The 16,969-nt window shown below is 39.1% G+C and overlaps 2 protein-coding genes across 2 annotated transcripts; one reads left to right on the top strand and one right to left on the bottom strand.

Annotated features, from left to right (window-relative positions):
• Positions 1-231: 231 nt before the first annotated feature.
• On the top strand, positions 232-9,789 carry tho2 (THO complex subunit 2-like protein). Its single transcript, XM_065476334.1, has 22 exons — positions 232-483; positions 538-682; positions 747-872; positions 925-1,040; positions 1,445-1,862; positions 1,919-2,059; positions 2,119-2,291; positions 2,766-2,964; positions 3,016-3,360; positions 3,994-4,265; positions 4,470-4,767; positions 4,981-5,145; positions 5,204-5,605; positions 5,749-5,940; positions 6,433-6,822; positions 7,152-7,277; positions 7,335-7,413; positions 7,870-8,009; positions 8,314-8,455; positions 8,526-8,560; positions 9,052-9,159; positions 9,210-9,789. Exons 1-22 carry the CDS (start codon positions 422-424, stop codon positions 9,450-9,452), a joined length of 4,317 nt encoding a protein of 1,438 aa, XP_065332406.1. The 5' UTR covers positions 232-421; the 3' UTR covers positions 9,453-9,789.
• A 1,482-nt stretch (positions 9,790-11,271) lies between these two features.
• LOC135945710 (zinc finger and BTB domain-containing protein 49-like) lies at positions 11,272-16,825 on the bottom strand. The gene is made up of 4 exons (XM_065493555.1): positions 16,667-16,825; positions 16,390-16,464; positions 15,975-16,279; positions 11,272-14,462 (listed from the first exon to the last, which is right to left on the bottom strand). Exons 2-4 carry the CDS (start codon positions 16,403-16,405, stop codon positions 13,947-13,949), a joined length of 837 nt encoding a protein of 278 aa, XP_065349627.1. The 5' UTR covers positions 16,406-16,464; positions 16,667-16,825; the 3' UTR covers positions 11,272-13,946.
• Between the last annotated feature and the right edge of the window lie 144 nt (positions 16,826-16,969).

Consider the following 16,969-nt stretch of genomic DNA (forward strand, 5'->3'; position numbering starts at 1 on the left):
CGCCCTTTTTCACCTTCTTCTCTCTCCCACGTTTACAAGAAGGGTGGGCGAACAAAATGCCTTTGCGCCTCTCATTGTCACATGCAGGGCATCAACCTGCAACGTGAACCGTGAACGTGGATATTCGCGCCTGTCGATGCTTTTACAAATCGAGTGACGTCACAGAGTCATACACGCATGCGCGTTGTCCGAGTTTTTGTTTGTTGGTAGAAAACTTGTGTGGTGGTGAGTCGGTCATGTGTTTTGTTTACGCTTAAAACGCTAGAATCACCCGCATTGTTCTTCGTTCCGTTGGAAATCACCTATTTTCGTCACACTTGATTACTCCATTTGTAGATCTGAGAGATATTTCGTTGGATTCTGCGACAACTTCTCGAGAAAATCGGGAGGAGTGCGCCGGCAACCCCTCGGCCGGTACAGAATGGCGTTGTTATTGAGTGAGGAAGTTTTGAAGAAATGGGACCGCTCCGGCCGCACAGACTTGTACGCTCTCTTTGCTCCGCAAATTGCAGATTTTAATAATTGCGCTCATTGTAGCATTAGCGAGGCCAAAACGGTGTTGTCGGAGGAAACGGACGAAAACCTCAATCAATTCGGCAAAGCAATATGGGAGCTAATATCTCGTGGCTTGGACGGCACGCTGAGGCGAGAATCGATTGTGTCCACCATCGGGGAGATCGTGGTACGTGAATTGTTGGAGCGTGTTACCGTGTATTTCAATTATTTATTAATGTTTCTCGAGGCAGGCATCGAACATCGCCGCAGCTGGCGTCATTGCTGATATTTTGAATGTGGTCGACATCGAAACCGCCTGTGAAGGAGACTCGTCGAAAAGAGACAAGTTCTGCTCGATAACGAGGGACGTCGAACAGGTAATGCCAACGTTTTAAGTGCATTAGGTAATTGAATATTGATCTATCGCAGCATTTGAACGAAAAACTGCTGAAAGAGCGGCTGGAAATCGACACTCTGCAGGATGTGGGCACTGTCCGGAATAAATCGTTTTACACCAAATTCATCAAAGTCAAAACGAAATTATAGTGAGTATTGATTGAAAATTCTTGGTTTTCCTCCAGAGACCAATAAATAATACTATTTCTAAGTTGGTCAATATCTTAAACTAGTGAATACATAAGTGATAAATTATCTAGCTTATATCTAACTAGTCAAAATTAGTGAACTCAGGGAATTGTTGCTATCTGAAAACTTATCGAGTCCACTTTGCATCAATTTTGTCATTATATAATTATGTCTCCTTCCACACAAACTCCATAAGGTTAAAGATCAACTGCTGACAAATGAATGATAAATATTTAATTTTGTAACATTGATTTAATCTGAAACTTTAGAAAAGAAATAAAATTTAAAATCATCTATTGATCCAAGTTCAAAATTCAAAACCCAATAAATTTGACTTCTCTATTTATTATTATTATTTTTTCAGTTACAAGCAAAGAAAATTCAACCTGCTACGCGAAGAGAGTGAAGGCTACGCCAAACTGATCACAGAGCTGAGCCAGGAAATCACGGACGAGGTCACCCCAGAGTACATCCTCGAGGTGATCAAATCACTAATTGGCTGCTTCAACCTGGACCCGAACCGAGTTCTCGACGTCATCCTCGAGACGTTTGAGTGCCGACCGCAGCACGATGAGTTTTTCGTTCCGCTCATCCGCTCGTACATGGGCGACAGGAAGCTTTTGAGTGAGGTGCTTGGCTACAAATTCACGCTGTACCATAAGGGGATGAAAGAGGCGGCCAAGCCAGACAGCGAGCCGGTCTGCACGCCCACCTCGCTCTACACGGTCACCGCCCTGATGCTCAAACACGACGTTGTCAGTCTCGACGACATCTACGGATGGGTTAGTGTTTATATTTTAATTGTATTCATGGAAATTTATACTGATATCTGAAACAGCTTTTGCCTGAGGACAAGCACATCTGTACTACCTGGGAAAAAGAAATGGCTGATGCTAAGGAGTTTGTTCGCAAGCTGAATATTATCTCAACAAAAGACAAAGAGGAAACGACGGAGGAGCCAGAACCTCCAAAACAAACTGTAATTTAATTTAAAACTGACTAGGTAATTTATTTCTTCATTCAAATTTTTATTTTTAGGTAAACGTAAATCAAAAGTTTGGTCTGTGCGAGGCATTGTGCCGTGTCGGAGCGTGGACGCATGTACAGAAAATGTTTGAGCGCATCCCGGAAACATGTCTCATGTCCCAAGCGTGCGTGGCGTCGGCCCTCTGCGAGCTTTTGCACCTCCTGATTGAACCAGTCTACAGAAAGTAAGCTCAAAGGAGTTTTAATTAATTTTATTCAAGTCGACTTCTTTTTGGGTTGTTGATATGTTTATTATTATTTTAAGAACAATTTGAACTTAAGTCCAAATTCAATTTAGTGTTTTCCAAGCAAAATAAGCCCGCAATATTCAGGAGATTTTCATTTCTTTACTTATACAACAACAAACAGGCGTGCTCTAGCTATTTCTTTCGTTATTCCTTCATTTAAATTACTGGTAAATATAAAAGTTTTAATATTGTTGTGGAAAAACCAGACAGTTTAAAATGCTTGGGTCTAAACTGATGAAAGCTCCCTTTTATGCTTGAAAAAAGGAGGAAAACAAGTTAATTATTATGTATTGCTCTAATTTTTGTTGCGTTTTTTATCGATGCTACCACAATGGATAAAAATTGAAACCCAATATGTTTGAAAACCTTATGATCAAAATTTAATGCTCAGCTCTAATCCTTACTTTCCAGTAATCTCGGAACATTGAATGGCGTTGTGAAGATGTCATCAAATGCACTGAAAAACCTTCCGTCGTCACCAAAACCTGCGCAGACCTTTGCCGACCTGAAGGAAATGGTCATGCCAATGCTGCTCTCGTTAGGACCGTCCCTGCACCTTGATCCAGTCCTCTTGTGCAAAGTCATCCGTGTCTTGAAAGCGTCTCTCACTGTACTAAATTTCCCTCTCGCCACAATCTGTCATTAACTCTTCATTCAACAGACGGGAAAGAAGGAAAACATGCAATCGAAAGCCATGTACTTTGACATCATCACCATTCTGGATGAGGTTCTGCTACCCTCCCTTTCCTACCTGGAATCAAACTGCAGCATTGCTGAGGAAATCTGGAGTCTACTGAAACTGTTCCCGTATCAGCAGCGTTATTGCTTGTACATCAGGTGGAAAAACGAGTCGCATTCCAAGCATCCAGCCCTGATGATGAAACGCGGAGACGCTCTTAAGAAGATAAAAAACATCATGAAAAGAGTTAGCAAGGAAAACGTGAAACCGGTCGGCAGGTCCATAGGAAAGTTGACCCACAGTTCACCAGGATTTTTATTTGACTATGTAAGTACAAAGCAATTATGTATTTAAGTTAGGGACTGCACAATTTTTTTTAGAACTAAGTCCGGTTTTTAATTTATTTAAAAGCCAGTATTTTACCGCTGACCTCAGGTAGAAGTAAATTACAGATGACTAAAAATTTGAACGCGTCCTGAATGATCTTGAGCCAAGGTGGTTAAAACTGGTTTAAACCTGGCAATTATTGCTGGCATAAATTTGCTTGTTTAAATCTTTAAATTTATGGCTAAAATATGGTGTTTACTGCTGAAACATTGTTAATATTTTATTTTTCATGTTAAATTTATAACTTTAAAATTGAAGTCTCAAAATTTTAAATTTCAAGGTGAAGAAATATGTTTTTTTACTTACCTAATTTTAACCAAATTTTGCCAATTTATCCGGCTAAATATTGGTTCAAATCGGCTTCGTCTAAATTATTCTTAAAAAGCTGGCTTTTTAGGAACACTCTTAGGATGTGGGAACTGGGAAGTCCATTTTAATTTAAAAAATCTTTCATCCAGCTTGGACCTTTTAATCTGCAGTGCCTCTCTTGTTAACGTCACAAACATTTTTTACAACTATCCCAATAATTTCCTTTTTCTGGGCATTCAAGATCTATTCAATATTCAATTTCAGGTTGTGACTCAAATTCAAGTGTACGACAACTTGATCAATCCTGTTGTGGACTCACTAAAGTACTTAACAAGTCTTTCTTACGACGTGCTCGGCTGTTGCCTGGTGGAAGCTTTATCGCAAGCTGACAAGAAACGCTTCAAGCACGACGGCACCAGCATTTCGCTATGGCTGCAGAGCTTAGCTAGCTTCTGCGGCGCCGTTTTCAAGAAGTACCCCATTGACCTTGCTGGACTGCTGCAATACGTCGCAAACCAACTACTGGCACAAAAGAGGTAAGGATTTTTTTTCAAACCTTTGAAATTTTTCACTGAGTGGTCTTGGTGCTTTTTCAATAAATAAATAAAAAACCTATAAAAACGGAAATCATTTGCTTGCATTTTTTCAACCTATAAATGGTTGGAACATTTTCTTTTTAAAATTTCAAGTTAGTTTAAGTTTCAATTAAGTTGGACTAAAAAAATCGTGCTTTTTCGCAGCTTGGACCTGTTGATTGTGAAAGAAATCGTTCACAAAATGGCTGGAGTGGAGGCCGCTGAGGAGCTGACTTCAGACCAACTGGAAGCCACATGCGGTGGAGAGCTTCTGAGAGGCGAAGCCAGCAACTACGTGGTGACCAAGAACACAAAGAAATCGTCCAACCGGCTGAAAGAGTCGCTCACGGAACACAACCTGGCTGTTCCCTTGTGCCTGTTGATGGCTCAACAGCGATACTGTGTTGTTTACAAAGAAACGGAACAAAGCCATTTGAAACTTGTGGGAAAGCTCTTTGATCAGGTATTTTATTTTTAATTACGTGATTTAATACTTTTCGGAAAAATTGAACAAAGATTTCAGACCAAAATATTGCATATTTCCGGAAATATAAAATTTTTGTCACTTCTCTAAGCAATTTTTATTACAAATAATGCGTTTTAATTTATAATGGTTTCAGGATTGCATCTTTAATTATTTCAGATTCTTTAATTTCGTTTTAAATAATTTTTGCAGTGTCAAGACACTCTAGTGCAATATGGAACATTCCTAGCGTCAAGCTTGAACATTGAAGAGTACAACTCGAGACTGCCTCCAATCAGCAATTTGCTGTCAAAATACTACATTCACTCGGACGTTGCATTTTTCCTGGCCAGACCAATGTTCAATCACGCAATTAACGTAAGTTTAATCAAAACTCAAATCTCCCATTCAGCTCTGACCTAATCATCTCCACCAGAACCAAGTAGACATCTTGAGAAAGGGTCGGTCCAGCCAGAAGAGCTTGACTGTGGCCGAGAAGCACGAACTGTACATCGAGGCGTGCGAGCTTATTTTGAATCCGGTCGTGGATTCAGTGAAGCCGCTGCACCCTCCCAAGGTGTGGGAGGACATCTCGCCCAACTTCATCGTCACCTTCTGGTCTCTCACTTCCTATGATCTCTACGTGCCAGCTGAAGCGTACCAGCGCGAGGTGGACAAACTCAAACAGCAGGCGCACCAGCAGTCGGACAGTAAGGACGGCAGCTCAACCAAGAACAAACGCGAGCAGGAGAAGACGCTCGCGATGGTCGAGCGCCTTCAGGAAGAGTGGAAGAAGCACAACGAGCACGTCGATAAGGTCATGGCTAGGCTCAAGAAAGTAGGTGCACAGCTCCGTTAAAAATAAAAATAGAAAAAATTAACGTTATTTGATTAAATAAAACATTTAACGCGAGAATCCGACAAAATGCTCTGATAATTTGCATGAAGGTTGTTAATAATGTCGCCTAATTATTGTTCTAGGAAAAAGATACGTGGTTCTTGTCTCGCTCAGCGAAATCGGCTAAGAACGAGACGATTACGCAGTTCCTGCAGCTATGTGTGTTCCCGCGCTGCACGTTCACAGCTCCAGATGCCCTGTACTGTGCCAAGTTTGTGGAGGTCATTCACAGCCTCAAGGCCACAAATTTCACGACGCTCCTTTGCTACGATAGAGTGAGTGATGCGTCTTCAATTTCCTTTTTCAGGATTTTTTTATTTTTCAACGAAATTCTTACGCACGATCAATACCAAATTTATTGGCTGAAAGCTGTAAGAGTAGAATCAAAAATACTTGTTCTAGAAGCCAGCTCATGTTACCTGTAGTATTATCATATGTTTCGAATTTAGATCAAGTCTGGATGTCATGAATCTTCCTAAACATCGAACAGAACGGAAAGAAAGTTGAAAATGAAGCTAAAATTGAAGTCAGTTTCTCTGCGAAAATTCCTTTATATTTTTTATGATTTTTCGCAATATGTTTGTTGAGCGATTTTTGATAATGTTTAAACACGTTTACTCATATCGGAAATTCTGGAAATCCATTCCACGAATTTAAAAACTAAAAATGATTCAGCGTCGGAAGAGTCTGCAGACATTTTTAACGAGTGAGCTTTACTCTGCTTTTTCATGGAAGTAACGTTTTTTTTCTTATTTTTCTGTTATCAGATCTTTTGTGATATTACCTACATGGTGACGTCGTGCACAGAAAACGAAGCCAATCGGCTGGGCCGGTTTCTATGCGCGATGCTGGACACCGTGACGCGCTGGCACAAGAGCAAAGAAACCTACGACGATGAATGCGCCAATTTCCCTGGGTTTGTTACCAAGTTCAAAGTAAGTAATCAGTTTTCCGACGCCAACGACCACGTTGGATACGAAAACTACCGCCACGTGTGCCACAAATGGCATTACAAGATCACCAAGGCGCTGGTCGTTTGCCTCGACTCGAAGGATTACGTGCAGATCCGCAATTCACTCATCATCCTCATCAAAATCCTCCCGCACTTCCCGGTCCTAGTCAAACTGTACCACATAATTGACGCCAGAATCGAGAAGGTGAGCTGATTTCTGACTTTTTGAAACTTTTCGGTCAGTTCTTTTCCGTTTTGGTTTTGGCTGGAAAAATGCGTATTTATTATAAGCAATTTGTTAATTTGCTAAACCTTTGAAAATAGGAAACTTTTGACAGGCGATTACAAGTTCTTTGAAAATAGGTTAAAATGAATATTATTTATATTTTAATTGTTTAAAGAATTAATCAAAGCACGAAATATAAAAAGTTAGTAAATTTAAAGACCAAATATTTCCAGATAAAACCATAGGACCGCTTTTTCAATTTGTCCACCTCTGCCATTCCTTAATAACATTTTTTTTTTGTGATTCAGGTGAGGAGTGAGGAGAAGGACAAGCGACAGGATCTTTACATCCTAGCTACGTCGTACAGTGGTCAATTGAAGGCCAGGAGCTCCAAGATGATCCACGAGAAGGACTTTCATCTTGTGTCCGAAAAGGTTTGTCCTTTGTTTTTATCCTTTTTGGCATATTCTTAAATTAATTTTGATCTACAGAGAGCGGGTGAAACAGCAAAAAGCGAAGCTAACGCGAGCGAAAGCGCCAGCAAGAAATCCGAAGCCAACGGCACTTCCAGTGAGTGTTCTAAATGGATAAGAAATATGATCAATATATTAGATGCAAATCCAAATACTGAATACCAAGAGACCTTTATTTTTTTTGTAAAATTTATGAATCAGTTGTGATTTGCATATATACATTGCTAAGCTCTTATCATCAAATAAAAAATCTAAATCGCTTGAATTTTTTTCAGTTTCAATTTTTGAAGATGATGCACTTCATTAATTTCCTAAACACTCATCATAAGTGTTTCTTTTTTTTCTTTTATTTTCGTCTAAATATTTTTTATTTTCGTCTAAAAGAAACGCTTAATCCATGGTTAAATACAATATTCATTTTTTGGCTAATAGTTCTACAGAAGAATTTGGAATAAAATTTAAAAAAAAAATACTATAAAAATAGGTTGAGGATGAAAATTTTTCATCCTGTTTAAGAGCGACGAGTTTAAGTTGTGGCGCTGTGTTGTTCCAGGTGACAGCAAAAAGCTGATTGTGGTGACTACTCAAGTTGGGTCCAAGAGCTCCCGAAAGGTGGAGGCGACAAGTAGTAGGGAAAGTCAGAAGAAGGAGGAGAAAAAGGACGACGGAGACCGAAGGACGAAAGAACGCAGGGTAAATTTCCCCAGATTTTAATTAAATTATTTTTAAACATCAGGCTTTTCATAATTATCAAAAACATACGTTTAGTTCAATCGATTAAATTTTAGGATTTTTTAAAGCCTCCTCAGCTTTCATGAGTGATTTTCGGGAAAGATTTGGAAAAAATAGAATTTTAGTGATCGAAATTAGAATCATCAATTTAAATCCCAATTTCTCGTTGGACTTTAAATTTTACCTCCAAGAAAAGTTTGATTTTTTTTGTTAATTGCTCAGCATGTCTTCAAGTAAATGAAATTCTAATAAAATTTTTATCCAGGAGTCACCAACCAGCAACAAATGGGAGCGAGACAGATACGATGAGGGAAGTAGCCGCCATAGAGACAATGCTGACGCCGAAGTGAGCAGTTTATCAAATAGCAGTCCTACAGCCTCTAGGCTCAGCCAAGAGCCAGACCCAGGTACTTAATATAGTTGTTATTTTAATAAAAAAATATCCTTAATCCTTATTATCGAATTATGTTTTTGCAGACGTAAAGAGGCGCAAAATCGAAGCTCCCTCCAAGGTTAGTATTGAAGTGACTTAAACGCGAGAGATAGAGGCTGGTATTGAAAGCTGGGGATTGGGCCACGAGCTGAGCGCGCGAACGCCAACACACCCCTCTGGCCATGGTCAGCAAGATGCGGCTTGAGCTGTGTCAGTCGAGAATCTCATGTGTTCCACTGCACAAGTTGTGAAAGCGCATCGAGGGACTACCTTCCACTTTCCTTTGCAGTCTGCAACGCATGCTTCTTTAGAGAGAGAGAGAGTGAGAGAGAAAGACACTTTCTGTCAACGGTGGCTCTTGTTCAGTGTCAAACCCAATGTAAACGAAATAAGAAGTGCCTTTTGTATGGTGTGTGTATAGCTGTTCGATCCATGAATGTAAAAAAAAGAAATGTGTTGAGCTGTGAAATTAAACAAAAAATTGATTGAGCCGTGGTGGCGTGCGTTCGTTGGAGATTTGGCTAGCTGTCGACTAAACTTGCAATCGGGTACACCCTTGTCTGTCCACAGAGGTCGGAAGCCGACGACAAGGCTGACAAAAAAGATAAATCCAAAGCCAAGAGCAGTCGCGAAGAAGAAAAAGACTCCCGGAAGGAGCGAAAAACCGGAAGAAAGAGGGTATGGTGAGGCAGTTTTGGTCGACAATTTTTTCTGACCGTCTATTGCAGGAACGAGGCGAAGAAGGCGCGTCAACGTCGGACTCTACCAAACGCAGGAAGGATGAGGAGAGGAAAGCCCAAAACGGAGACCAGGACCCGAGGCTTAGGTTCAGCAGGGAGCGGTCGCCCTACAGCAGAGAGCGTTCTTACGACGAGCGAGACAAACAATATCCTTTTCATCAACGTCAAATTATATATATTTTTTTAATTAAATATTTAACATGTCATATAGATTTTTCGATAATTCCTTAACAGAATATTCACCAGACGCACAACTGAGAGCAAAAGCAGAAGATGATGGCCGTCTGAAGAAGCTTTTGTAGATGTCACTAGGCGGAATCAGTTGGATGTCTTCTTTTAAATATTAATTGTATCTTTCGTTTTGAATTAAATCAAGGAGAGAGTATTTCATCAAATCTCTTGATAAAACTAATTGTTTTCAATTTTGAGACAATTTTCCTGATACAGTTAAATAATGCTTATCAAAAAGGGAAAAGCTATTTCTTTAAGGATTTTGTGAAATATAATTTTCAATCGTTAAATGAGATGAAATTTCAAACTTAAATAAACAAAAGATTTTTGAAAGTTACTATTCCGAAATTATTTCACCCAAACCATGTGCCGTGAGAGTTTTGCAAGAATTTTATCTTCAAATTTTGGTCGATGAATGAAAAAGACTTGAAAATTTGGGTGATGGAATCCGGTGAGACATTACACCTAGGTTATACGCAGTATCCTTTCTGTATTTAAAATTATTTGAAGTTCCTTTTTTATATTAGAATCCCTCGTAGAGAAAATTAAAATATAGATCCCATAGTAAAATAATCAAAATTGGATTCTTTTGGCATAGAGGCAACCACGTAAATATTGTTAACCAAGTGGAATAGATAGTATATTGACGTCATCACTGTCCGGAGTGACAAAGAACGGACTTCCGTTATCATTGGGCTGTATTTTATATTTTCGTTCGGGTTTTTAAAGTCTAAATTTTACCAAACCGATAGGCAACATAGACTATAGCAATCGCAGCATCAGAAAGTTACACGTTTTCTCTTTACTTTACTCCTGATAATGTGTATCAAATAAGTGTGGTCACGCTAGCAAAATATCTTTTTTTACCAATCTTGCAATGGACAAATCAGCACTTTTTTCGCAATTTTTTCTTTTTTTCTTTAAGAATTAAACTTCCCAAAAACGACAGAAAATAATAAATTAAAACGTCAATATTCGTTTAAATGGCTGTCTTCAATTGATGTTTAGTCATATTATTTATTTATTGGACACCATCGGCGTTTACGACTTTAAATCACATTTTTTATGACAGGTAGCTTTGTACAATGGGTACATTTTGTTAAAAGGCTTTTGATACAGTCTGCTCTAGTATGAACAAATTGTTTCGTTATGAGAAAACCCGTATGATTTCTTTCATCTTATTTGGCATTTTATATAGCATGCCATCGAAACAGAACCCGTTCTTTTCAATGCTGAAAAGATGTTTGATTTAAAATTTAAAACAATCGAGGGAAGGCTTTTTTGCTGGATTTTTGTACCCCAAAAAAGTAAAAACTAACAAAATAACAATGGAGCCAACTTTCAATAATTAAAAAATATTAATAAATTTATTAGAAAACAGAGCCAAAATAATGTAGGAAAAAATTTCACCATAAATATAAAATATTCGCCTGACGTCAAACATAAAATTTTGCACTTTGGCTTAGATTTGTCGCCGGTGTTAGATGTTTTTTCAATTTTAAATGTGTTCATACAGCAGTTTTAGATGATTTGATGAAAGGTTTAAATTATTAAAAATTGGATGATCATGTTCATTTATTAATTGTCCTATGAAAATTGAGAATAGTCTAAAATTTGCATGAGATCTCCACAAGTTGATTACAAAATCATCAGTATATAGCTCTAGCAAGCAAGATGAGAACTGGCTTGTAAGTAAAGAAGTTAAAGCAAAATTCTTAGTGAGGTCCCTTTTTGAAGCAGTAAATATGTGAAATTTACTGGTGAATTATAATGTTTCCACTTTCGCTAGGAAATTGTTGAGAGTTAAGAAGCATAAAAGAAAATTTTACAAGACACGTCTTACTTTCTTTATTTTCACTATACATCAGTGATTAATACAAATCATTTGCAGAATTACATGTGTGTTTAGTTGCTAATTAAGTAGCACAACCAAATTCGAATTGTTTTGAAAAGAAAAAATCTGAAAATGATTCGAGGAACACAACTCTTCGCTCCTGAACGCAAATTAAGTGCATGTTTTTTGATTGACTAGCTACACATAACTTGTGAAAAAATAGGGTGCAATAAAGTGACTTGAATTCCTTATTTACTTTCTTTGTAATACAACGTCGATAATACACACACAGTGAATAAAGGTTAGGGGAGACTTAATCTGAAAAAATAGGAACAATACTTAAAAGACGTTACAGTATGTGTGTGTTACTTTTCTAAATGCGTTCTACATAGTGACATTATGATTTTTTAATTAAGTCCCTAATTAAGTACATGCGTACGATGATACATAAAAATACTTTTTCGTAAGATACATACACGAACACTGCTGCATGACGGGTTGCGGTCTCTGCAGATACATTCTCGACATCAGTTACGTTTGTTTTCATACAACAATGGTGGTTAAACTGGAAAGTTTCCTTTCGTGAGTGTGTTTTCAAGAACAAGTGATGACAGTAAACGGACAAAAAAATGGTCGACACCCAAACTAAGAAATAATAATTGTAAAGGGCAAAGCACAAATGGTGGCAACAAGTTTCTAAGAAAATCAAATCAAATCAAATTACCCAAATATATATTCATTCATCAATCAACACAATGATATCAATAGAAGCAAGGGTTATCTCTCTTTGGCAAGGTCAACAATAATTGTACTTATGCCATCAGTTCAAATGATTGCACAATTATCGCCCGTTTACATAAATTATTGTCGCACTTCAACGAATCATGTGTATATTATATATAAGAAGCACAGCATGTAGCATAAAGGGTAGTCAATCAAACATCGTGTGGGCCACTCAACTTAAGCCATGTTCACCTAAGATAAAAATTACCTACAACAGTTTTGTATTGTCAATCACCGAAGTGTATCAGTTACCGTTAATTTACCCCAAGAAAATGGAAGAGTTTTGCATCATGTAAATACTTGTATCATAAATTTCATAAGAAGTAGTGTCCTTTCTTTAGATTCGTGTAAAATACTTCACACACGCAGTAGACATTCCTAATAATTATGTGTACACTTTCTTACAAATAGAAGTCTGCATTGAGAATGTTGCAGTTTGGAAATTCGCAACTAATGCTAACAGTACGTAATTGATTAATCATATAAAACTGAAGCGGCTAAAACTGGTCAAAGGCATCATTCTCAATGGAGCAGGTTCTTTTTGTTACCTCGAACATAGTATGTGTGTGTTTTCATCAATAGAAATAGCAATATTATTGTCATCAATCGGAAAACATGCATCTTCGTGTAAGTGGCTGGCTTACAAAATTAAGCCGCGATATACAATGTTTACAGACTTGATACACTGGCCGACCAAGTGAAGGAGATCTCGAGGTGTTCAAGGACGTGACCGCAGAGAAATGCTTACTTGTTTGAAAATGAAGTTAATTAATTTGGAGACGTTTTCAATAAACACGTTAGTGTTTTTATTATCTTAAGCTCACACCAGTTGACTTGATATTTCTTTTGTTTACTTTTAACAAAATGATAATTAAAAAAAAAATTCACCCATCGTTTCAACGGTCAGGGTTCTATTCCCGGGTGGCGAAGGACCACAGACATTCTTATCGGTTAACAGTAGCGTAATAATATACTACTACCTGCCAATCTGAACAATCGCAGTCCTCCGACGCGCGAAAATAGATCGATATTCAACAGAAAATTATTCGCCTTGGGGGAAAGGAAACTAAGTTTTCAAACTGACATTCGATTAAGAGAAAAATATAGTATTTTAGGTTCAAAAATTTGCGTTTCCTTTAAATATCTGGTTATTTATAGCAGAGGGAAAAATCGTTGGAATTTTTACAGACCCGGTTTCCTTGCCTTTGAGTCTTTTTTGGGTTCCTTGACCGTTTCCCTGATTATTAATTATTAGTATTAATCAGTTCTTCGGCCCTCCTCAATTATAACCTAATGATTGTGAGCGACTCCGCCAACAGATGGCGCCAACGGTTACATACGATTTCAGATTCAATCTTGCTGCTGCGCATTTTTCATTTAGCGTTCTTTTATCAAAACCTATTCCTGTAAATCACCATAGAAACGTCAGCAAAGAATTTGTTCTAAGTTTTACGTTTTAAAGGCGATTGGTGAACCGATTTTTGGTTAAAACGTGTCAAAAGCTATCAAGTGCAGAGTGCACCATAGCAGTAATCGCAGTGACAGTGTCTTAATACGGAGGGCCTTTCGCAAAACGGTCAATTGCTTTCCTTTGTTGTCCTAGTTTTTCTCCAGCTTCAAACAAGTCGACACTATTCCTGTCCTTAACGCAATTCAATAACCACTAGAATGCCAGATTTGGTATTGTCCAATTCAGTATCTATACCATTAAGTAAACTGGCCAAGATCTAGATAAAAAAATCCTGCTTGCAAAGAGGAACTCGATAAATTGGAGAAACACGTGTGTTGGTATGAAATCTAGGCCAGTGCAAAAAGTCGAGTAATAAGTTAACAACAGCTTCTGGGGTATTGTCAGGAAGATTGTTACGTGGCGGTATTCAGTGGTCTGCGATCAAGTCGAGGCAGCGCTTCTTGGAGGCGGGCGGCACGGCCGTCTCTGTAGCCAGCTCCTTGCCTTTGGGCTCGCGACGCACCTCGGTGGCCGCTCCCGACGGAGGTTCGGGACTCACAGTCAACACCCCTGGCGAGGTGGGCGGCTTCTTTGGCTCGGTTGGTGGCGCCACCGGCACCACGCACTGGTTATTTAGGTGCAGTTTCTGCATGTGCTTCTGCAGCAAGAAGTTCCGGGTGAAAGTGGCGCCGCACAACTGACACTGGAACGGCCGCTCGCCCGTGTGCGTCAGGGTGTGTCGCTTCAGGTCGGTTGACCAACCGAAGCGCTTGTTGCAGACTTGGCACACGTACTTCTTGCCAGCCTGCACCACGTCCTCAGGATTCACGGAGACGAGTGATGACCCTGCCGACAGCTGCTGTTGCTGCTGATGCTGCAGTTCCAACTTCTCGTTCCCCTCCTCGAGGGTTACCTCGCAGAATTTCAGGGGGTTGAACTCTTCCTGGAGAACAAATCAGAAGTGGATTTTTAACATTGATCAATTTAAAAAAAATGCAAGCAGGGGACAATAATAACCACATTTTTCAGTTAAAACTAGATATTGAAAAACACCCTTTTATCAACAATTTTGAACATTTTTTAATGAAACTTTTTACAGATTTTAAAGATCTTATAAAATTAAAGTAGGACGACATCATAATTTTTCTCACAAAAATCAATTTGAGCGCCTATCATTTCACAATAGAATGCGAATTTTTGAATTTAACAGAATGGATCCTACTCTCTTTTATGTCAAATGGAAAAAAAATCAGAAAACAAAATCGGAAAAAAGGTTGAATTGCGGGTTTGTCAATTTTTAGGGGGTTCTTAACGTAGCATTTTCCCACATTGCAAAATTGGTGAACCCTACTTGATTGAAGTTTGATATAATTATGTATTTATAAAAATAGGATTTTTACGTAAAGTCCATTGAAAGGTATTTTCATCAATTCTGCCATTGATCGATTTTTATGGCAACATCCTGATTTTATAGTATGTTGTTTGGGTGCTATAAACAGGCGGTGTCAAAATAATCAAGTCGGTCGGGAAAATTTCATGCAATGTTTTCTAGAATTCGGGATCAAATTCGGAGAAACAGGCCTCACATTAGAGCCTTTCCTGAGCGCCTTGATGGATTCAAAAAGAGTACTACTTATATTCAGAGTCACGCGGATTAGCGGACCAACGCGCTTACGCCCTGCGCAGACCCACATCCCTATCTTTTCCCAGGTTAAATGAGTTTTCGTTAGTGGCTCTGTGTCAAAATTACTGAAGCCATCCGCGTCACAACTGGTGTCAAACGAAATCGCACGAGCTGATCTACAACATAAGTCGAAACCAGGACCGCGGGAAATAAAACAACCGAGAAATTCGCGTTCCAAAAGTTCCATTTTTGTCTGGGAAGAAAGCTTAAACTAGTGCTAGCGACAGTAGAGACATCTGCACATACCTAGCAAGAGCAGTGAAGCACATGCAGTTCAAGCAGTTACGTGACTCAAGTAACATGAGTTACGGAAACTAATTTAACATGGGAAAGGATAGCCAGAAGCTGCGCAGGACGAACGCGCGTTGGACTAATAAGGACTCTATAATAAAGTGGCTATTTGTGAAATTGAAGTAACCGAAAATTTTTAAATTGTTGTCAGTGCCACCTGATGCCGGATGCGAACACTGAAGAATTTCTCAATTAGCGATTTACACCCTAAATCATTTTCCAAGACAAGCTGATTGAATTATTATTTGAATTTAAGCAGATTTCACACAAACACGTGTTTCCTCAATTTTTTCGAGTTCCTCTTTGCAAGCAGGATTATTTTGTCTAGTTCTTGAATATTATATAATATAATACATTAGTGGTTATTGAATATTGAATTAAAAAATAGTACTACACTTCGTTTTGGCCTACTTATTGCGATAGTACAACACGCCCAGCCATAGCTTTGAAGGATAAAAATTTCATCAAAAAATCACACACCTTTTGGTTTTCATCTTCTTTCTTCAACTCTGACTGCTGATCAACTGAATTGCGTTTGCGGTTGATCCTGACCAACTCTGGAATCTTGAGACGCGACCGTTTATCTTCGAGGACGGGACTTGCCCTTCCTGGACTCGGTGGCTCATGCATGGCATTGTAAAGCTCACTGCGTGTGTCCTCCGACTCTGAAGACACGTTGCTACCATCGCCGCTGCTGCTGATGTGATCCGCGAAGTGCTTGAGCAGGGAAGAGGCCGAGGAAAATCTCGACTTGCAGTCGGTACAGCTCAGGTAAGCCGAAGGGGCTGAAAAGAAAATACAGCCATCAATGCCAGAGGTGAATGTTTTGGTCGCATGGCTCCGTTTTGTTTTGAACACTTGAGTGACCTACTGAGGGAAGTTGTGTTTATTTTACCTGCAATGGCCTGCATGACAGTCTTTGGAGTTGAGAAGCGGTGTAGAAAGACTTAGTGCAATATCCAGGAGATCACTGAAATATTTATCGAAGGTTAGAATAGGCGCAGAGGCTGCAGAAGCTACATACGACATGGACCAAGTGTCGCGAGAAAAAGTGAAAGTGGTCAGGCCGAAATTAACCTCGCGATCACCTTTGGCACGGAAACGCAATGGCGACTTTCCGACCGCAAATGCGAGTAAATCATAGATATAATTTAGCTTTGAAATTTACTCACTCTCTTCGCTTAAAGTCTAAAACTTAGCTTCTCTACCCCCGTCTGCAGTGCGCAAGAAAACTAAACAAATGTCAACAAAATTCTGCCATTTCCACCATTACGCTCGTCCGAATTCCTCTCAGAAGAAATGTGTACATGGGGTGTTGCCGAAATGGAAAACTCTTCTAACAAAAACAAGATCAGGAAACGTTGGCAACAGTGCTGTCTGTGGGAGATAAGTTTTCAGCGTTCGAGTGAAGGTTGCCATCTATGGGTAGCAGCCATAAATTCAATAAAATATTTTACTCCTGTCATCTCCGTTTC

The sequence above is a fragment of the Cloeon dipterum genome, chromosome 1, assembly GCF_949628265.1.
Source record: "Cloeon dipterum chromosome 1, ieCloDipt1.1, whole genome shotgun sequence".
NCBI lineage: Eukaryota > Metazoa > Arthropoda > Insecta > Ephemeroptera > Baetidae > Cloeon > Cloeon dipterum.